At 38.6% G+C, this 23,994-nt stretch overlaps 1 protein-coding gene across 1 annotated transcript in view; it reads left to right on the top strand.

Moving 5' to 3' along the window:
- The window catches only part of DPYD (dihydropyrimidine dehydrogenase), a 755,572-nt gene that overhangs the window by 400,006 nt on the left and 331,572 nt on the right, over positions 1 to 23,994 (top strand). The window contains 2 exon segments of the mRNA XM_075616482.1: positions 18,992 to 19,176; positions 22,818 to 23,033. Coding sequence (XP_075472597.1) covers positions 18,992 to 19,176; positions 22,818 to 23,033 — 401 coding nt within the window.

Genomic DNA, 23,994 nt, shown 5'->3' with positions numbered 1-23,994 from the left:
ACTCTGTGTCAAAACCCTTTCTCCATAAGCATAGACCTACACTACTGGACTTTGCTTAGTTTTGAATATTGATACCCTCATATACAAATATAACTGAGGTTAACTAGCCAAGGCATACTCCAATGGTTTCATTTTTAATTGTTTTTATTATATTTTCATTTAGAAGAGTTAATAAGTAATTAAATAATATTGTATTGTTATTTCTGGACTATATATCCTCCATCTGTTTGATACATCACTTGTATGTTGGGACTAATCAGTACCCTATTATTGTCTACTCCATTGTGGGCTGTGTGCAAACTAGTGGGATTCTTTTTGTGACCACTTCTTTGGTCATTTTTGTAACAACATCTGGTAAGTCCTTCCTTCTTATCGTCTTTCTTCTTTCTTTTCTTCTTTATTTGTAATCCAATCCAATGGGGCGGATGTTATCCCGTCATCTTCAAATGAGACGGGACAGGCCTTACAGTATATAAGGTCTGTGACGTCACATTTTAGTGTCAAATGGTACACCCCTAATCCGATTGGCTGATGTACCATGACAGGTTTTTTTTTTTTTTTAAACGATGTCACGTCATCTTAAAGGGAGGAATGTCACATCCTTAAAAAAAAAGTGGCTGCCATCATATGGTACAATTGGATTGTGAGCTGTACCATGTGAGGCATTGGTTGAAGTACCACTTGAAGTACCACGTGAACTATAGTAATGAAGGGGTTAACTTCTCACGCAACCCTCCCACAAGGCCTGAAAACCCACCATAGGCCAAATATCACCTTCACCCACCCCCGCTACCCACAATAAACCAGACATTAGTATTTAACCCCTTCATTGCCTTAGCGGTTAGCCGCTAATGTAATGAAGCTGTCTGTAAATGTATTTTTATTGCATTGGATTGAAGGCGGGGCACTCTGAAGCTGCTATTAATGCATATCAGCTCCGGAGACTCCCGGCTTCAATCCGATGCAATAAAAATAAATTTTTTGTTCTACGTTCTACTCACAAATCCCATCCTGCCACCCATGGGTTGGCGAGATGAAATGTGCGAGGAGCTCACTAGTTCAGAGCTCTGATGACCTCATCGGAGCTACTAGAATAGGGTGATTTTATCGAGTTGGAGCTGTTTTTCAGCTCCTCGCTCAGTGTGTTTGCGCAGGAGCGCTACCACTCGGGGAGATGCACTTCCCGAACGAGTTTGGCAGGTCATCGGAGCATTCTGAATAGCAACCTTGCCAAATCGTTCGGGAACTGCGCAAAATCCTCGATAAGTTAGTTATTAAAGTTTATAGAATATGCCCCTTAAACTGAAGAAAACTGGAGATACCAGAACCCCTTTGGAGGTAAGTGTCTCCGGTTGCAGTGGCTACCCATAGCTGAAATTAACAAGGTTCAGCTCTGGAGACCCCCTGCTTCAAACCTGTATTAAAAAATGAAAAACAAAACACAACAAAAAACATTATGAATAGCTCCTTCCTTTTCTTTTGTTGTTTGCTGTTTGAAAGATAGGATGAGCCCCAGATTCAAGGGGGATGAAAAAACATAGCACAAAGCAGAGGAAGTTCTGTTGTGAGTGTTGTACCTTTGAGAAGAAATAGTACCTTTTTCATACAATGCCTTTAAAAAACCCTGGGTTCTTTTGCGTAAAAGAACATTTGAGTCGGCTGCCTGAAAGCAATATGTATCCAACTCCCTGAAAATAATGCAAATAATGATCAAGAATAAATAATAATGGACCTTATTTACTCAGCGGCAAGCAATAAATCACTTTATTGGCCCATTCAGTAAGATTTAGCCCAGCATAGTAAATATGGTCAAATATTGAAATATAAATTGAATGATAATAATTAATAGGAAGCATAACATGTCAATGAAAGGATCATTAAAGAAAAATATGTATAATAAACGTTTCTAATACCAATAAATGACACATAATCAGCATTGGATTTTTATATTCTGTTGTAAACTTGGAAAAATATATTTGTGTTAAATTGAAAACGGTATGATTTGACGTTGAATTAATATTTGAGCTTTCATTTGATTACTCAGAAAGTCGGATCTTAAATTCAATTTGATGACCTAGTTATTTTTTTCAAGAGCAGAAAAATAAAGCTATCTGTGTTCAGCATTTGCTTTTTAACTCCTGCATATATTATGGGACACAATTCCAGCGCTGTATCCTCCTCCTACCCCTAACGTAATAAAATATTTAATGAATTATTACAGAGGCTTCCGTTTCTAAATCCAAATGTTTAAGCTGATTTAATATTAATATACTGCAGTGCTGAATGCATGGATTTGCTGACGGCAAGCTTTTGAGAGTACTCATTTTCTACTAATCAATGACTGCCCTCTAATTTCTGCACATAGGATTTATACATTAGGAATCATAAATACAACTTTTATAGTTTTACACCCAACATTTATTTGGAACGAGCAGTGAGTTATTTCTGAAGAGCCCGCAAAACTGTTTAAAACATATATTTTATGGGATTTCCTATTCAATATTAATTTGGCCAAGGCTATCTTGCCTAACCTGGCTTATACAGTATAAACTAACCTTGGTATGAGGACGCAGCAGATACAGCGTGGAATGGTTGCATATGTGTGTGCCTGCTACAAATTGCATTTAGATTTTTGGTCCTGTTTTGAACCTCAAGAGAAGTTTGAAAAAGGTCTAGCTGAAAAACATACTATAAATATAGTAACATTACACTCTATATTTTCCATCTACAACCGTACTATAGATCGATAGTCTAGAAATGGCGTCACTAGACACAGACTGATTAAATGACACATGAAAATAATGTCTGTGGTTGACTGCACCTTCTCCTTTATCAATGAAAAATGTCACAAAATAAAGACCTGAGAATCGAAATCACTATATGGGCATGTTTTGGATCCTCTTTTTAGTCCAAATGGCATCAGGGTGGCAGTAACTCCTTTATTCTATATAATGTATATGTAATAACACACATTGTTTTGTAGCATTATCAGTGATTCAAAAAAGGGTTACATAGGCGACCTTAATACTTTTAATCGTTAAGTCCATTAAAAACCCACATGCAGAGCAAATTTGAATGGATTTCTCGTGTGGTTTTCATGCATACTTAGCTTAGATGACTTGGGCAGCAGGCTAGGCTAACTCTTGTTTTGGAAGCATTGGATATAACACCATTTTGTAAATGTGGCTGTTTTGGGTAGTGTATTGTACCAAAAGTCTTTTTACTAGATTTGAATAATATGATTTGGGATGAGTCTTCCTGTGTAATTGTTTGGTTACCTGTCTGTTTTATTACAGACCTTGGGGCACAATGGTAGATCCCTGCACCACTTCCCCCATTCATAGTTGTAAATATTTCTGCTCCCACAAATCCTGGGAGCATATTGGTACTTTCACATGTTTTGTGTGAGTTTCTGCTTCACACAACATTGGTAGACTCGCTCTTTCTTTGAGCACATTGTTGCTCCCATTCATGCAATATATACAGTGCTATGTTCCTCATAAGTGAAAGGCACCTATCATTGGGAGAGTTCCTTCACATTTCTTGTTGTCTATATTTTCATCATTGCAGTCGGAGTGGCTCTCAGAGTAAGACGTTGTTTGGTAAATGAGTACAGTATGTGCAAACATTTTGCACATCTCAACTGTCCTTTGCGTTTTTTGCATGCCCTGATTCTCCTTGGAAATTCACCTGGAAATTATAAAGCCTCTTTAAAGCAGCAGTTCAAGCTGCCATTTCCCCCCCTTTAATATGTGCATCAATATAATCCACACAATGATAAGTAATTAGTTAAGTTGCCGATCAATCCATTCTCCTGTGATCGATCGGCGAAGATTCAGCTCGGGGGTTCACTAAATGGCTGTCAGTGCAGCAGAAGAGGAACAAAGATGCAAAGTTCTGTGGAGAAGATCATGTGACCAGGCAGTCACTAGATACAATTGGTGCACTGCTAGAGAGAGGGCAGGGCTCAAAAGGGGGTGTGCAAGAGCCTGTTTTAGAAGAGGAAGGGGATGTGACTTTGTAAATGGTTGCTATAGAAACAAAAAATGCTTGTTACATTATAATACATTCAAAATGTAATTTCGAGCTGTTGGGAAAAAAAAATGCTAGAAGTATTTTCTCATAGTACAGAACTGATTTATTTTAAAAAAACACATGTAGGATATTGCTTGGTCTGTAGCTTTAAAAAAATAAAAGCATTAAATCAAAGCTAAAATACACGTGCACATTTTTATTATCATGTTTCATACATAATGTATTATCTTTAATAAAAAATAATCTCTCCTTGCATTTTAATTGTGAGTCTGTGTTATTAAAGAAAACACAGTGCCTGACATTTAGGTAATTTGTTTATTGTTTAAAATATATTGTCTAATAGTTTTAAGATTTTTAATGCACTGTATTGTTGCCTATTAAAATGTTGTGCATATAGGTATCAGAAAGATCATTAGGAGCCTTGAAAGGTAAAATTATAGGAACATATGAAATTGGTTACATAGAAACATAGAAATCATTAAACTGCTTGCTGAAGCTTCACAGATATACTACAGCTAATGAGCATTTCTGTTATTTAAATAAGTCCAAATTGGACACACATTACATAGATACTTAATTAGTTATGGCAGTCAAACACACACAGTTCTGCTTTAAAGATTCATTTAGGTCACCTTTCTCTGTTTAATTTGTTTAGCTAATTAAAAGTACTGTTGCCATACTGTATTTGCTTTTCTTAAAATGACATACAGTATATATGTGTAGAAAGAAGTCCCAATCACGCAAAGTGTTCAGATGAAGAAATTAAAAGTATATTTGAAAGAACATCCACTTCTTTGCTGCTGTTACCAAAGGGTGGGGGGGGGGGGGGATGGGGGCTCTGCTCTCCCACTCTAGGTGATCCACAGGAGATCTTCAACAAATAGAAAAGAGGCACAGCGCACCAGGATTAATGGCAAATAGATGTATTTAAAACACACAAACATATATCACTGACGCATGAAATGAGAATAAAAGCAAGCTACATGGTATCGTATAGCCTGGCTGAGTATGATACCTTGTTTTGTATGAGTGGGATGGAAGCTGGAGTTGTGGAGGTAACTGCATCTGTCTGTTGGTTTCTTGTATATAAACGTATGAGGTTTGCCATTTTTCAGTGTTACTGTTGTATCTAGAAAGTTTAAAATCTAAATCCTCAATGGAATGTTTAAACGCACCCAAGAACGGAAAACATTTGAACTCAGAATGATAAGATTCGTTGACACCAAAACAAGAGGACTTAATGTGGATATGGGGTTTCTCACACACTCGCAATTGTTTGTAATTATCCTGCCTGCCTCTCTGCCAATGTTCTTATCCACACCTCCCCCCCCATAGCGTCCCCTTCCCCCTCCATGCTGTTCCTTCTCACCGTTTTATTACCTTTCCAATGTCATCAAACACCACTTTTTCACCCTACCTTATCTACAATACATCTCAGTTTTTTTCTGCTTTCCTAACCTCTGTTTTAGCCATAGATTCTTTTGTAAATCAGTATTGATGAACTGAGGAAGAGAGGAAAACTCTTGAAAGCTTTTCCTATAACATAAATTGTTAGTCCAAATAAAAAAGGTACAGATTCAACGGCCGTTATTCGAACAAATCTCGAAATGGATTTCGAGATCTCCCCGTGATCCGCACAAGTTTTGCCGGGGCAGACTATAATGGCCCATGTAATATGGACTTGAGACAAAAGGTGGCACTGTGTGCTCATTTGGTTGTCATTTCCCAGAATTCCTTGCTGCAGTGGAAGCACTGTATGCTGGGTAATGATGGAACAAAGCAGGGTTTCAGACCTGTGTAAGGCATGTGAATGTGCTCACAAGTAATATTAAGAGAATATATTAAGAGAGATAAAAGAGAAGTGCATGCCCCATAGGATAAGTTTGTAAAATATTTATTGACAGAATATAAAAAATGAGGTATCACACTCACAAAGAGAGCTAGATCATGCGCATTTAGAGAGAATTTCTCTGATGGGGTGTACTCATCTCCATGGAGTCCACACGGAGTTATCAGACCTCCAAGTTGTTAATAACGGAATAGAGTCCAGAAATCCACTGCAGCTCGCATTCCAATGCTTGACTCAGCTACCATGTAGCAGTAACAGAGCAACAGTGTTCCCTTTTAATTAAGGGTTTGGGGTTTGCACCTAACTCTAGACCCACATCTTTTGAACTTTTTGTGGCTCTGAAGAAACATCACCCATAAATGGCATTTCGTAATGAATCAAACAAAAAGATCCAATATTGTATTTAATACTCAGGAATGTGAGTGTATAAAAATTCTTGATGCATCCTTTAATGATACAGAGGAACAAGAGGCTCATTTTGAACTAGACACCCAGATATTATTGAATGTATCGGGGGGTGGGCCCACAACCAATATGTCCTCTAAGATTATCCACTCACCCTTTGGCCCTAAATCTCTCTTCTATCCATACAAATCGAAAGGACCCCATATTGAGTCCTTTTATTCACTGGTTCTAAAGGACTTTCAGAATTTATGCTCTAGGCCTTTTAATACCCATGCAAACCTTACTGTAGGAGAAAGAAAAGGTCTGAAGGAGTTAAAAGTTCTTGATACAGTTGTTGTGAGACAGGCAGACAAGGGTGGTAGCATTGTCATTCAAGATAGAGACAAGTACATTGGGAAAGCAGATAGACTCTTATCAGATCTGAAATTATATAGACCTCTCAATTACGATCCATTAGAGGAATATCAGAGTATCTATCTGTCCATTTGGAATGAGTCTGTCTGAAGGTATCATCTCCCTTTCGGAATTAACATTTTTATTTAATCATCTACGTGCCCCGGTGTTTTACTACCTGCCCAAGGTACACAAAGACCTCTTCAACCTTCCAGGTAGGCCCATTGTATCCGGTATTGAGTCCATGACGTCTGGAGTGTCCAGATATATGGACCACTATTTACAAAAAGGAATGAAGATGGGGCACACGGATTTCCAAAATAATGAGATTTATTAAAGCATACACAACGTTTCGACCCTATGGTCTTTGTCAAGTGCAAAAAGTGGACACTTTTATTTTGGAAATCCGTGTGCCCCATCTTCATTCCTTTTTGTATGCCGTGGATTCGATGCAGCCGATCGTACATTGATGGGAGCACTGGTAATTGTATCACTCTTTTTCATATTGTGGTGTGCAGCATTTACTCTTTGTTAGACCACTATTTACAGCCATATGTTGTCCAGTTACCTTCCTATCTACGTGACACTCTACATGTCGTGGACTCGGTCTCGGGTATTAAGTGGAAACCTACCTATCTATGGGCAACCCTGGATGTACAAGCTTTGTATACCAACATTGTACACTGTAAAGGTATAACTGCAGTAAAAACATTTCCTAGATGCAGTTGGAAAACTCCCTGTATCCCAACGTGACTTTTTGCTCTCATGCATCAGCTTTATCCTATCCCACAATTTTTTTTATTCAATGAGACTTTCTACCTTCAAGTCTGTGGAACGGCTATGGGTACCATGTTCGCTCCCAGTTACGCAAACCTGTTTATGGGTTTCTGGGAGCTGAATTTTATCTGGGCCAACGCTGAGCTGGGGGTGGGCCTGGTATACTATGGCCGTTTCATTGCCGATATTATTATTTGGGATGAGAAAGAAGTCCTTGAGGATATTATTTCTAGGTTTGCACCTAATGAGTTGGGTCTTACATTCACTCATCACATCCACCAAGAGCGCATAGTCTTTTTAGACCTTGATCTGTTCGTGGATGGTAATTTCAATATACAGACCAGTGTACACTTTAAAAATGTCTCAACAAACAGTTACCTAAACGGTACGAGTTGCCACCATCACACTGAGTCAGTTCAGCAGAATGAAGAGAAACAGCTCAGTGGAGACTAATTTTGTTGAGCAGTCTAAGGTACTGATAGATCCCTTTCTGGAAAAGGGGTATGAGGAGTCTATTATCAAAGAGTCACATCTGAAGATTAGGGCCAAAAAGAGACACGAGCTAATGGATCAATCTCGCACAAGAATGTCTATAAAAAAGAGTTCAAGGTCGGAGATGGGTGCAAAGTCCAAAAATAGTTTGGGGTTTGGACCACCAAAATTCATTACCAAATACAACACTGTATCAAATAAGATCACAAAAATACTCAATACATATGGGAAAGTCTTAAAATGTGATCTACACCTTGGTGGGATTCTCCCGAGGTATGCACCAGTAGTCTACAAGAAAGCAACAAACATCAAAAATGTGATAGCACAGAGTAAACTCAGAAATGTAAAAAACATATAATATAACAACGGTTAATGGCAACTTTAGGTGCAGGCAGCCTAGATGCATAATGTGTCAACAAATATATTTAAATTACTGTTTTAAGTCACATACAAATGGGAGCATCCACAAGGTTAAGGGACACATTGAATGTCAGACAACACGTGTGGTGTACATGTTAAGCTGCTCTTGCGACATTCAATACATTGGGAGGACTATCCATCCTGTCAATGTCAGATTTCTGGAACATAGGAGGAGTATTGCCAGGGGTCTGACTACACTTTTTTCACCACCACAACCGAAACTCTGGGCTCCTGACTGTTATGGGTCTAGAACAGATCCCTCCCTCTATTTTGGGAGATGATAGGTTCCGGACCCTGTGCAGAAGGGAGTCCTTCTGAATTTACACACTGGGTAGATTGAGTCTGACTTGTCTGAATGAGTTTCTGGATACCAGCACCCTGGTTTAAATACCGTTGTCCCTGCTGTTTTCCTTCACCAGGATGGAGTTCTTCAATATTTATACCACTGGTTCCTGATGGCACCAATGGTAACTGGCACTGTATCCTAGTATATCTTTTGTCAAATGTAGATTTCTATTTTACCACTATCATTATTGGTTTATTATGGATACACATCACCTCAACATTTCCCTTTCTTTCCTTCCCCGCCCCTCCCTTCCCTCCTCTCCTCCCTCCCCTTCCTCCCCATCCCACTACCCTCCTGCCCCTCCTCCCTTCCCTCTACTCCAACCCCCTCCTCCCTCCACCTCTCCCCCTTCCTCTATTCCCTTCTCACACATCTCTGTCTTGGTATCTTTTATTTGTTTATACCATTATTCTGATACATTCATTAGCATCAATTTTATTTCACTTCTTCGTTTTAATCTTTTAGTATCAATGGTGTTTTTTTTTGTCCCTCATTGATGTAATTTAATCAATTAATGAATAAATAAATGTGTGCATTTATTAGTGCTCATAATATGGATTCATGATACATAATAATGTTTTTTTATAAGTACTGTGTGTGTGTGTTTTTATATACAGTATGCTCAAAATGTATTCTTTTTCATTGCTATCACGATGTTGTATGTTTTATATACTATTATCTCTAAACAACAGACTGCAAATAACATCATGTGTAAATGATTAAAAAGATTGCGCTTAGGCTTTAAAAGCATTGCGTAAATGAGAGACTTTATTCCCCTGACGAATTCACATGTTGACGAAACGCGTAGGGACCCGGATGGTACAGACGATTGACGTCATCATGCTCGTGAGTGCCTGCGAGCCTATGAACAGTTGTATACCATGAGACTGTTGCTCTCTTACTGCTACATGGTAGCTCAGTCAAGCATTATAATGCGAGCTGCAGTGGATTTCTGGACTCTATTCCATTATTAACAACTTGGAGGTCTGATAACTCACACTTGGGCAACTTGGGCAGGCTTTCTGCTTTAACTGATGAAACTACACAGCAGTGATGTAAAGTTAAATGTATCCAAGCTGTGTTGAAAAGCAGAACAGACAAAGTTAATAAGAGTCGCCCTCTTAAGAGGCATCAAAAAATATTATTACCACCATATTTCTTCAAAATAGAAATATAGTACAGGATTTCCCTGCTAATTATGGGAATAGGATGAAGAACAGTAGAACGTAATAATGAATGTTTAATAAAAAAAATAAACTAAAGTAGAACATCACATTTTAAAGGAGAGAAAAAAAATCTTATAAAAAAATGAAATGTGTTTTCAATTAACTCCAACTCTAATTGTTTTGGCTCAAATGTAAAAGTGTAAATAAAGTAATTCACCAAGGTGTAGTACAATTAGGGGAAGTGTTTTCATGCATTGCTTGATAGAAATTACTTGCATGATCTAGCTGCAATAACACATTTTTATGTGTTAGGTTCTTTTTTCAGTTTAATTAGGAGCCAGACTAGTGCTTTGCTCTAAAAATATACCAAGATATACCTGCAACCATCCTCTGCAAAGTGGATGGTCACTGAGAAATGTACTTGTCATTAACTAATATAATTCTGTTTTACAAACTGACAGTGATGCTGCATGGGTTTAATTGACCTTGGAAAAGTGCATCTGCTAGTAGTGTATTCCAAAGGGATACATTGTGCATTTGTAAACTAGTCAAAGCTAGTGGGATTAACAATATATGAGACGTTGTATTGAACATGATCAAAAATTGCTCCTAATGTAAGCAGTCTAATGTTTAAGAAATTGTTATTGGAAATATAATTCTGTATTAAGGGGCTTTTATAGTATGCAGTCGCAACATGCGATGTCTAACATATGTATTTCAGATTTAAAGTGCATTCCTCTTTTGAACACTACTGTAACTCATTATCATTCCAAGAGAAGATTTAATTAATTCTGCCATTCTGCCCTCCCCCCTTCAGTGCTGCAAGGTAACTACTCCAAATGAAGTTTGAGGAGTTAGTAATGTTGAAGGGTAATGTTCAGTGTACAGATGGTGGAAAACATCAGGAATCATTGTCTGCTCCCATGAATTCAAAGTGACAATTCACTTCATATTTGCAGATAAAGAAATATTCGTCTGCAAGGAGGATATTTTGTAACGTGGGAATTATGATCTTTGCAAACTTTGGGACTCCTTACTGTCTAGAAAATATGTAAATTTCAGACCATTATGTGTAGAAGCCATATAATATTCTGTATTGATAATGTTAAAAATATTCAGTGCTATGCAATGTTCATGTCTGGGCTGCGTTACTACAGATATGGAAATTACAGTAATAAATTGTATACACTGATATAGCGCTGTGTTCAGATTAATTTAACAGGGTGCTCAAAGGGAAACAGCCCTTCAAACTGTATGTAGAGGGGCATTTGTGTTGTTAAATGAAGATGCTTATCTATGACACATATAGTGCAAACATAATGAAAAAGAACACATGAGCATTTTAACATGTCTCAGACAGGTCCACAGACTTGGTTTACCTTATAATCACACGCATAAAGTGCTCCCACTGCAACCATGTATTGTGGGTGATGATATACAAATGAGCACTCATAGTGTGTCACTTTTTTGCACTTCTTGAAACGTGCTTTGCTTTAAAAACTGTGTTATACAGCAAGCATACGTTTTAATGGATCCACGTTAAAGTGGTAGCAGCAAAAAATGACACACCATGAGTGCACATGTGAAAGTCATTACGCAGATTCCCTGGTTGCAGTGCAAGCATTGTATCCTGTGTGACTATAAATGACTGTGTGACTCTGTGAAATGTAAACATGCTCATAAGTGTCCTGCATCATTACTGTACTCTGTACAGTGTCAAATTTTTACTCGCTATAATGTATTAGTGGACATACATATAGTAGACTTTCGATGCAGGAAATGCACATCTTTCCCCATTACAGGCATACCCCGGTTTAAGGACACTCACTTTAAGTACACTCGCAAGTAAGGACATATCGCCCAATAGTCAAACGCCAGCTCACGCATGCGCCTGTCAACACGTCCTGAACAGCAATACCGTCTCCCTACCTGTACCGAAGCTGTGCGCAAGCGGGGAGACTATAGAGCCTGTTACAAATGCGTTATTTACATCAGTTATGCACGTATACTGTATGATGATTGCAGTACAGTACATGCATCAATAAGTGGAAAAAAGGTAGTGATTCACTTTAAGTACATTTTCGCTTTACATACATGCTCTGGTCCCATTGCGAACGTTAATGCGGGGTATGCCTGTATACCACAACATGGATATGCTGTGTTTTTGGGCTGGTTGCTACCATTAGAATTTCTGCAGTTCCAAACCATATCCAGTGTACATGTAATCAGGGGCTGACTGAAAAATGTTAGGCCGGGTGGCAAGATCAACTGGCCCAAGAATCCGGAAGCCCAAACACCATACACAAACACACGCTGCACGTACCCAACACGCACCATACACAGACGCACGCACATCAGATACACGCACCATACACACATGCAAACCATACACTATACAATGAGAAAACTTGATACACATATAAAAGCACAATTAACATGCACACCAGATACACGCACCATACACACATGCAAACCATACACTATACAATGAGAGAGCTCCATACACATTCAAAAACATGGCACTAAATATATTGAAAAGAATAAAGAATTAAAAACAAGCCTGAGGAAAGGGCATGGGCCCTGTATTGTTGCATTGTTATACTAGAGAACAGTAGATGTCTAGATCTAACCCCCTTCTTTTGATTTTTGTAAAAAGTTTCCCAAAAAAACTATTGTGCAATAAAGGTGAGTTGCATCCAGATACACTGTTACGTAAGTCTTTTTTTCATTCTTCATACTTTGCAATATATTTGAGTGCCAATCCAAACCATTGTTGTTCCTGTATTGTCTGTAAGCCTGTAAATATATATATATGAGAAAAACAAGAAAACAACAGGCGCACTCATGGTGTAGTATATCAGAAAAATTTATATGGGACTGGAAAAGTAAAAATTGCGCACTCACCAACGTGATAGGAACATAAGCATGTATGAGTATAACTCAATCGCCAGCGGTGACAGGAAAAGCAGGGTACTGTCTTGGGGCTCCACCGTATGCTGCAGGTGTCGGTAGCTGTGTAGCCTCTGTGTACCAAGTGCTTCCTCACTCCAATCTCGCGAGAGTTGTGACGTCAGCGGGAGTTCTTAGGTACGGGAGCACTTGGACAGTCTCTTGTCTCCTCTCCCTGCATCCGCTGGATACAATGTATACATGCAAATTGCTCTGGATAAAGTCCGGTAATAGCAAGCTTGTGAAAGTGCACACATGTACATAAAATACAATTGTGTTGGTTCAAATGATCCAAAACACACCCTACGCGTTTCGTCCTTAAGACTTCGTCAGGGGTTATTTTTTGGGATTGGACTTTCCTTTGTATCGTATATTTTATCTTTATTTTTTATATTTGTTTATATATATACATTTTTTGTGTTGTTTTTATCCATATATTTTTATTTTTACACTTATGTTTTATTTATTCATTGGTTGCAGTTATCTCACAGCTTACAAGGATTGTGTCAGTTGGTTTTGGAAGGCGCTAACATTTTTCTTCCATTGTTTATAATTATATACAGGCATACCCCGCTTTAAGTACACTCACTTTAAGTACACTCGCGAGTAAGTACATATCGCCCAATAGACAAACGGCAGCTCACGCATGCGCCTGTCATCACGTCCTGAACAGCAATATCGGCTCCCTACCTGTACCGAAGCTGTGCGCAAGCAGAGATGCTATAGAGCCTGTTACAAATGCGTTATTTACATCAGTTATGCACGTATATGACGATTGCAGTACAGTACATGCATAGATAAGTGGGAAAAGGTAGTGCTTCACTTTAAGTACATTTTCGCTTTACATACATGCTCCGGTCCCATTGCGTACGTTAATGCGGGGTATGCCTGTATATATATATATATAATATATATATCTATATATATAGATATAGATATAGATATAGATTCATTTTACAAGAATAATCCAACTAGAAAATGGTCATGGAATCAAGAATGAAATTAAGTATGTAAAAGCCAACAAGAAACACATGATTGAAGACTGCACAGTTCTTAACTGTTTTGACATAAGAAGTGATCACCAGTTGGTTCGCTACAAATTATATCTGAATGCAAAGATGGAAAAAAGAACAATGATTAAAAACAAAAACAATCAGTATCAACAACCTCAAAAATAATGGTAGAGAATTCCAACTAGAACTGAAAAATTGCTTTAACTTGCTCGAAATGTATGGGGACACTTTAACAAATGATTATGAAGAACATATGAAGTTTGTAATTGAATGACTGAATATGCAGAGCTGTGCAAGAAGATTCGCAAATGAAGATGTCAGAAAATGTAATTCTGATATGGTGATAAGACTATCAAAGATAACAAGTTTAAAGAAGATGTAACTGCGACTTATGATTGGGAAGAAGCAAATCATTGGACTCAAGATAATGGATCAACAATAAAAGACTGTGCACTTATAAAGGGAGCTGAGAATTTACACATGAAATTATACAAGAACAGAGATAACACAGCATAATCCAGCAGAGAGAGAGAGAGAGAAGAAACAACCAATGAAGTACAGTACCGTGCATCCTTCCAGAAGAATCAATAAAATCTATGAACAATGGGAAGGCTTCTGGGGAAGATGGAATTACAACTGAAATCTTGAAAGAAGTTGGGGAAGAAGTAAGACAATTCTTTTCCAAACTCTTTACATTCTGCTTGAAGAACTGGAAAATTCCAGAACTATTGAGCAATGCCATAGTTATCCTTATCCGCAAGAAAAGCAACAAAGAAGACTTCAAGCACTACAGACCAATCATTCTAGTGCCAATCAGCTGCAATCCTTTGCCCAGCCCAGAGAACAAGCAGGATTGCACCCTGGATGCAACACAATTGAGCACATCCAAGTCATACAGGAAGTGATTTCTGGAAGTAATTAATACGATCTGTCACTCAGCATAGTATTTGTAGATTACGAAAATAATTTGATTCTGTCTACTCCTCGGCGATTCTAAATGCATTAAGAAGACAGTGTTGAATAAACGTACATTGATATTATAAAGAACATCTACGAGAATGCCACATCAACCATTAAATTACATGAAGACACCGGCAAGAGAAGGATCAGAAGAGGAGTGTGACAGAGACACCATGTCACCAAAGCATTTCACAAATGAACTTGAATTGTTGCATTGGGAGGATACAGGAATGAAAATCAACAGTTAATACTCGAATCACCTATGATTTGCAGCAACAACCTCTCTGAAGCAAGTAAGAAATCCACTTTCTTACTTGCTTTGGAGAATTTGTCGCGGTAAATCGTAGGTGACTCAAGCCCTTATGAATGTCCTTATGACCAAAGGCATGTTCAACAAATGTGTCAACTCTGCAAAGATCAAAATAAATGGAATAGAACCACTGTAGAAGAAGTCAAGAAGACTGTGTCTATCGCGGACGGCAAGTAACAATGGATGGGAACCTTTCAAATGAAATCAATAGTAGAGTGAGGATGGGACAGATCACATTTGGAAGAAACAAGACAATCAAGTCTACAAATTGTTATAGGGTTTGGTCTCATTGGTATAGAATATCAAGCTGCAGTATATCACAATCTACAATTGGCCCTGTATTATACAATGGTATAAAAAACTATTCACAAGAACAATGCAGCTTAAAGACTCTTCAGACGCCTACTTTGTGCTAAAGGACAAGCTTTGAAATGAATGGTGCCACCAAGCAGATCAACTTATTATACATATTTTGTAATTTAATTTTAAGAAGCTTTTCATGCATTCTACCATGATTCTTTCCTTTCCACGCTGCACTACAGAGCAACCTGCTTGTAAATGTTTAGACTTTGACCACATTTAAAATGGTTACCATTTCCTCCTTTAAAACCATTGTGTGTGGTTTTTATCACAATTTAAAAGGAGAGTGTATGTTTTTAAACATGCAATCTTTTCTGTGCCTGCTATTGCAGAAATGGGCAGCAAAGTATGATTTTGGAATATGTATAGTATATTCTTTTTGTTTAGTATCCTGTGAACCCCCATTCATTTATCTATGTTTTTGCAACTAAAATATGTGGCAACGTGTGTGTTTTTCACCTACGCCACCTACTTTACATGGTGAAATAAATGTTCTCACGTACATTACAGCTCACTGAAAAGCAATTATTATTTGCCTTTTTCATCCTATCTACTTTACTTAGTTGCCGAGCAATTTCTGTCTTTGCCACCAGCACTTTATGCAGATGCGCTGTCCCTGGGGAATGTTTCCCATTACTATTGTGATGACTTCAGTGGGAGTTTCCGTGCGATAGTGTCAGGATCAGCACTTGAATGAATAACCACAAAAGTGTTATTAAAGTATTTGTGAGCATGTGTATAGAAATCAAATATTTGCTTTAGACTTATATTAGCTACTATACATGCGGTATGTATGAATTCTGAAATAGAAAAGCTCTGGTAATACTGTACTATGTGTATACATTAATATATGTCCATAGGCGATGATGAATTTATTTAGATTCATAAATAGGCTTTTATTTATTTCCACGCCTAACTGATTGCCCACAGTTGGCCAAACTAGGAGCATACACACATCCGCAGGATCCAATGCATTTAGATTCATATGCTGGTTCACTTCACTTTCAGGGATTGTATTGTATTGTATGTCTTTATTTATATAGCGCCATTAATGTACATAGCGCTTCACAGTAGTAATACACGTGGTAATCAAATAAATAACAGATCATATAAATAACATATCATGGGAATAAGTGCTTCAGGCATAAAAGTAACATTAAGGAAGAGGAGTCCGTGCTCCGAGGAGCTTACAATCTAATTGGGAGGTAGGGAGAACTTACAGAGACAGTAGGAGGGAGTTCTGGTAAGTGCGTCTGCAGGGGGCCGAGCTATATGTATCATGTGTCCAGTATAATCCACAGTGCTATTCATATGCTTCTTTAAGCAAGTGTGTCTTAAGGTGGGTCTTAAAGGTGGATAGAGAGGGTGCTAGTCGGGTATTGAGGTGAAGGGCATTCCAGAGGTGTGGGGCAGTCGGTGAAAAAGGTTTAAGGCGGGAGAGGGCTTTGATAATCTTTGTATTACACATTTTTGTTGGGTTACAGGTCACTTTGTTCCTAGTATTGATTTTGTGAGCAGAAAAACAAGAAGAAATATATATTTTTCAGAATAAATCATGACAAAAAATAAATAATACGAGAAAATGAGCCATTACTATTTTGTTTCATGACTTTTAACGTATGCACCGGACAAAAATAATATGCAATCTGACCACATATTTTTCTTAAACAAAATACATTTTGGAGACCTAATTTTGTGAATGTAAAGTACCGTGTCGGGGCCCCGGGTGAAGGCTCAAGTCTTGGACCCTGGAAAACCTGATGGTGGAGCTGAGCTATGGGATCTGTGTATCAAGGCCTTTTGTTGCAAAACCGGGGCATTTTAACGCTGCACCTATGTACAGTATCAAAGCATTTTGCTGCAATTTTCCCTCTGCTCTTTGCCATCTGATGTAGCTAGCATCTTTGGGGGAGTGTCTGTAGGGGTAATTGGGAAGTGGAGTTACATGGTGCACATATGAGATGTATCACATTCTTTTTGTCTTTTATTTACCCCAATATCTGAAGTGGCATAAGTCTAACAGTCTGCATTAGATGTAAGAAACTTTTCTTACATAAGCCAAAGCTCTGCTCCATAAACCAGAGCAGTGCATCTAAACCCTTTTCTCTACGTAGATACGTAGAACTCTACAGGTGCGCCGACGAGTATTCTAACACTTGCCTTAAACTTGCCTTGGAAAATCTGGGGCTATCACCAACAAGATCCAGGTACATGCTGCAAACATTTCAGTATGAAACCCAGTGACTTGGAACGGCGCTATAACAACAATTATGTGAATAAAGAAATAAAAATAAATTATAAGGTATTGCTGAAATATTCTCAACCTTCCAGGGAATATGCACTGATTCCCTTACAAGTAGTTAGGATCGAGGGCAGGAAGGGAGCGATGTCATCAGGAACACCCAGAAAAAAAGACATGAAACATCATAGTGCAGTAGGTTAACTAAAAAAGTCACTGTCACTGCAAGCTGGAGTCTCCAAGAACCACCTCTAAAGCACTTGCTGTTTTTTTATCTTACTTGTTGTAAGTAGGGCATCTATAAGAGCCAAGTTATCATACTGCATATCACTTTTTTAGTTAACCTACTGCACTATGATGTTTCATGTCTTTTTTTCTGGGTGTTCCTGATGACATCGCAAACATTTCAGTGACATTTCTGCAGAGACTAATGGCCCATCGGATTAACACAACGGGGGTCCCTGGCAGTCCCATTCAGTTTGAATGGGCCTGCCAAGGACCCTGCTGTTAATCCGATGGGCCATTAGTCTGTCTGCAGAAATGTTGCAGCATGTACCCAGCATGTACCTGGGTCTTGTTGGTGATTGCCCCAGATTTGTTTTAGAATACTTGTCGGCACTACAGTACAGTATGTACTTAAAGCAGCAATCCACACTGGAAGATTTAAAAATATAAGTTTCTTTTGTATTCTTTAAAATTGCTTCTCATTCCTTCATGGACCTTGTAATTAATGTATTTCTGCCATTTCCATTTCTGAGACACAAAGCCCCAATATGTAGTGTCCTTGGGATCTGGCAGGAATTGAAAGAGAAACCACAAAATTCAAGACAAATAAGCAAGATATCAACAACTGTTTCATAATTAGGAATCAAGAAGGGTTGTACTTGGTGAAAGAGACAGCATCAAATTGTGAATTTAGCTCTGAGAGACATGTTGAGGGGATAGTTGGTTAAACATGAAACTTTGTTGTCTCCTTGACAAAGGGGGTTATGTACCAATGTACAGGTTATTTTTTGTATCTAGATTTGAATGTATTGTGTAAAAAAAATGTATGTATAAGTTATGTGTAATGTTTACATTTGTTTATACAACGTATACATTATTAATAAAATTAATAGACATTGGCAAAGTAGTTGACCTCTATCATCCCTTAGGACAATACTCCTTCTATTCCCTCTGCTTTGGTGTGCACTGCATTCCCCTCTGACAGATATGCGCAAACCTGTTAAAGTGTTTATTTCCCTAAGTTCATTTGTATTTGCCCTTCTTTATTACAGTAATAGGAGCCATGCATCCTATCAAGTTTAACAGATGGGGTCTTCCTGAACTAGACCCAGAGACAATGCAGACCAGTGTGCCTGGAGTGTTTGCAGGAGGGGACATTGGGGGCCTTGCTAACACAACAGTGGAATCAGTAAATGATGGAAAGCAGGCTTCTTGGCACATGCACAAATATATACAGGTATAGTATGTTCTCTAGATACTGCTCATTCTTCAGAACTTAGTTCCCACTTACTGTACTGTATTTACAAATATAGTTTAGAAAATAAAATCATGGAAAGGATGAGTACAGGTTACAGTAGTCGAGATTCTGGTACAAACCTACAGATGTAACAGGATTCATTGTCCCTCTGGCTGGTTATAGCTTGACATATTCTGCACCAGCATTGCTTTGGGATCCTATGGAAAATCTCTGATATTTTGAGGATAGATTATATTATCTGTGGAACAATGTAATGCACTGCAGAGGCACAATCAGAATCTCTGATTGGGTGGTGCAGTGTTTACTTGCCCTCCCTGTGAATGGAGTGTCGTCATAACATCACTATCACGTGGCAGCCCGTTGCCATGACAACGCGTCACGATGGGATTTCGCGTTATTGCGTGTTGTCATGACAACGCGTCCGCATGCCATCACGTCACCATGACAACGCAACATCACATGACGCCGATGAGGAGGGCTGCTCTGTTACAGAGGCCCCACTCTCTGCTGCGGCAATCAGTTAATTGCTGTGGGGTAAGTGCAGCGCTTCTGTAAGCGCAATACCAATTCTTGGGATTGCGCTACTGATACACTGTATCTGTACATACACAATAATGTGTATGTGCTTATGCTGCAGCTGTGGTTGCTATAGGATCATACCTTTAAAAAATAATAATACAAAATTAGCCCTGTGATGGAGAGACACCCTGTCCCTTTGTAACAGTCAGGCAGCCTTTGTTTAAGCCAGTTCTGTATTTCCAGTGTACTTGGAATGGCAGAGCTGTTTTTGTTAACTTCCCAGGTGCACTTGATGACCAGGCTCCGTGATCTGTATCAGGGCTGAGGAAGAATGTAGGAGAGGGTGTGACTGCACAGCATGTTACTCTGTAGGACTACCTGTGGTGCGAACAGTCTAGATATATTATTCTCTTAAATGTGCTTTATAAACCTATCCCTCTACGATATTGACTTTTTATTGTTTTCCCTATTATTCTGCTGTAAAGCTCTTTTGATTTGATTCGAGCCTGGAGTGCAGCCTCTTTACAGACCCATATTTACTAAACAGCCTCCTGACTTGAATGGGCTATAAAGTGTCTATAAAGACTACTGTACTTACTACATATAGCCCATTGATTACTTCAAAAATAGTCTTCTTCATGGCTAACCAGTCATTAATGTTGTGGCAACATAAAGATGCTTATGTTCTTCATACCTTAGTAGCCTATAAACACATGAAATATTGATTGACTGATAATTATATGCATTAAAATGACTCAAAATCTTGCTGCAACTCTGATGTTGGTCCCTTAAATTGTATCACCAAAACAACAAATCAATGTTTTCATTATTGTAGGGTTGCCCTGTTCTAATATAACATACCTGTCCTCTTCTTGAAATTAAGCCATATAGATCTCTTTTCTTGTTATGATAGGTAGAATTAAAGCAGCAAAACGTGAAAAATCCTATATATTTTTTTAAATAAATCACTTTTTGTAGTATTAGATAATATGGTCTCTTTTTTTAAACTCCTAATTCCATTTTTAATCTATTGACCATTATTGCTTCCCGAGTTACAGGCCCTGGTATGGGGTGCCAGTATCCCCCTGCTTTGTTTAAATCTCCCAGTCACGTGAGCCGTGACACGAGAGAATTTAAACATGTGGGGATACCGGCACCCTATACTCGGGATTCAGGGAGCCTGTAACTCGGGAAGCAGGTGTCCCCAGACCTGAAATTAATGTGATTCAGCCTGTTAGAGGCGTGCAGGGAGAGTGACTGATTCAGTCTCACTCTTAGTGCGTGTCTCTTACAGACAGGTGCAGCTCAGTAGGATTCACACAGCGCGAGTCCCATTCAAACGCAGAGACCCTCACTGTGTTAATCCGATTGGCCATTACAGCCTGCTATGCACTGTGCTGGAGAATGTCCCTGATGTGCTCTAAAATTTCCCGCGGACGATGGGTCATAAGGAAAGGTTCCATCTTTTGAAACAGGTTCTCACACACACCTTTTTGAGCTCTGCCCCTTGGCAACAAAGTATCAGAAACAGATCTGTTGCTGTGTTCCAGGCAGGCTGTCTATTTCTCTGAAAGCTGTAACAATAATGTGTTACACTTAGCAATATAATGTTACATATCAGTTGCAGCATTTCACAGACTGCAGCACCGAGTTAGAAGGTGACCATTTTGTTAGGCACACAATCAGGCTTTTTACAGATTTATAACAGGAGCACCAAACAATTGCCATCTTAGGTAAGAATGTAGAATTATACATTGTCACATGCTTTACATATAAAAATAAGGAAGAAAAAAAAAGGGAATGTCGTATTGCTTCTTTACTCTGGACACAGACAAAATCGTCCAGATTTCTCATGGTGTATAATCCAGTGATGTAGAAGTCATTAATAATGATAAATTATTGTTCCCTGTGGGCAAAAGCAGTGTGTAGATATGGAATACAGATGCAGCGGCCGTTATTCGTACACTTCACGCGTTGTATACCTCGGAATACCCATGTCATGGCCTGTGATTTCTTCCAACCTTCCCGCCCTTTCACGTCATAAGACGCGAGTGCAGAAAATGGCATTTTAGAGTTAAACAGTGTTAAACATTGAAATTGACACAGTAGCACAGTACTGTACACATTACAATTCATTCATTTCTGCCATGAATTTCAAACAAAGCAACCACGATAAACACGTGTGCCAGGGGTTATTGGCAGCGTTAGCGCTGTGTGGAATACAGCAGAGCACACAAAAATGGCTCAGTGATTTGTTCGAATAATGGCCGCTGCATCTGTAACTCTGTAGATTCCATACAGAGACATTCACAGAACCTATTACATTATTGCCGCAAACCTATGTGTCAGATTTCCATAATTAAATGTATGGTGATTTTTGGTATATGCAAGATTTTTTGAACAATTTCCTTTTTAGCCTAATTTTAAATCATATCTTTAAATACGTCACCTCGTTGTTGTAGAGGTAGAAGTCATTGACTATCTTCTTTGAGTACTGAGGAAAAGGTGATTTAAATGTTCTTTTTGATATTACTGTATTTCAAAACCATACCTAATGAGTTTTATGTTTTAGTTACTCTGACCTAGAGATGGGCAAATCTGCCCAAACCTTTTCCCTGGATTTTCTCGCATTTTCAACCTAAAATTTGTTTTGCGGTGTAAAATCCGCAAACGGATTTGGTTGGTTCTAATCCATGCGGATTCATCAAAACCCGCCATTGAATACAATCCATGGATGGATTTGTAGAATCCGCGGATTCAACAATCAGTTGGCGGGTTCTCTATCGGTAATAATAATAAAAAAAATCTGCAAAACGCGAATCACCCTTTTTGAGATTGATCTGCTGGAACCCTTGGACCAAATGAACCAGCCAATCCACTGCGGATCCAAATCCGCCGCAAAATGTGCCCATCTCTACTCTGAACTATTGCTAAATAAATTCAAAGTCGGGAAGGGCATTTAATGAGTTGTTGCCAAAAATAAACTTGATGAATGTTACCTCTAGAACAACGACATGTTCGTTAGTCGACATTGTTCATTCACGACGACAATTCTTAAAAGTAATATAATGTAATATTCCTATTCTGTTTTTTCCACACAGTCTCAACATGGAGTTTCTGTTTCTGTTAAGCCAGAGCTGCCCCTCTTTTACACATCGATTGACTTGGTAGACATCAGCGTGGAGATGGCGGGGTTGAAATTCCAGAATCCTTTTGGTCTTGCAAGCGCTCCTCCAACTACAAGTGGCCCTATGATCCGGAGAGCCTTTGAAGCAGGGTGGGGTTTCGCTTTAACAAAAACCTTCTCCCTTGAAAAGGTAAGTGACTGTATCTGTTAACCGACATATTGACTTATGTAGGCAAGCTTGGTGCCATTTTACGTACAAACACTTACCATATTCAAGGCCAGTTTGGTCTTGGCATTGTAAAGATATTGTTGCTGTTTGACTTCTAATTGCTGTAAAAATGCCCACCAAGGCCAGGTTTTAGTTTTGTGATGGTTGTGTTAGTTGATGTCAATGGCAGAATTGGTTGAATTTTCCCTTTTTACGAGGGCTCTAGCCAGTTGTAGCCTTCAGCCATCCCCATCAGAAAACCTGATTTAGATAGACATCTCATAAAGATCAGAAACATTACTTAATTGGGTAACCTAATAGTGTGTCTAAGAGCACAGCCATTTTTTGTGTTTTTGCATGCGTCAACATGAAATCTCTTATATACATTTGACCCATACTAAGCAGTTTTTTTCTGAAAAGAAGAACAAAATGAGTAACATAGACATGTAGCCTGTTGTAACATTGCAGCTTGGGAAAGAAAAACGTGAGCAGTTGGTTACAAAATATTAAGCTGCTGCCTCTGGCCGTGGCTTTCACCTTGCCAAGAGCTGCAAGAAAATGTTTTTTTCCCACGACTCTGGAAAGCTAAATCTAACTACATCTGTAGATGCCGAATTTTCAATTACAGTATGTGTGTTCGGTAACAGGTCCCTAAATGTTCTAGGAATGACTCCAAAATTGCAAACATATCAACACAAAAATCGTTGATGCAGAGAGGAGTATTTTTAAAATGTTGTTCTTTGTATGAGTGTTAAGGTATTTACATTGTTTGATACATACACCCAAAAGAGTGATTCACTCCATATCCGTAACGCACATTCCCAATGGTGCTGCAGCGATGTCCTGGCATTTTCCATGAAAATTACGGATCCTAAGGTATGGAGCAGTTTACCTAACTATGGAGATCCTCAGACCTCTGTTACTATAGCACAGGGGTGTGCAA

Source organism: Ascaphus truei, chromosome 10 (genome assembly GCF_040206685.1).
Source record: "Ascaphus truei isolate aAscTru1 chromosome 10, aAscTru1.hap1, whole genome shotgun sequence".
Classification (NCBI taxonomy): Eukaryota; Metazoa; Chordata; class Amphibia; order Anura; family Ascaphidae; genus Ascaphus; species Ascaphus truei.
This window is presented reverse-complemented; position numbering and strand designations above follow the sequence as displayed.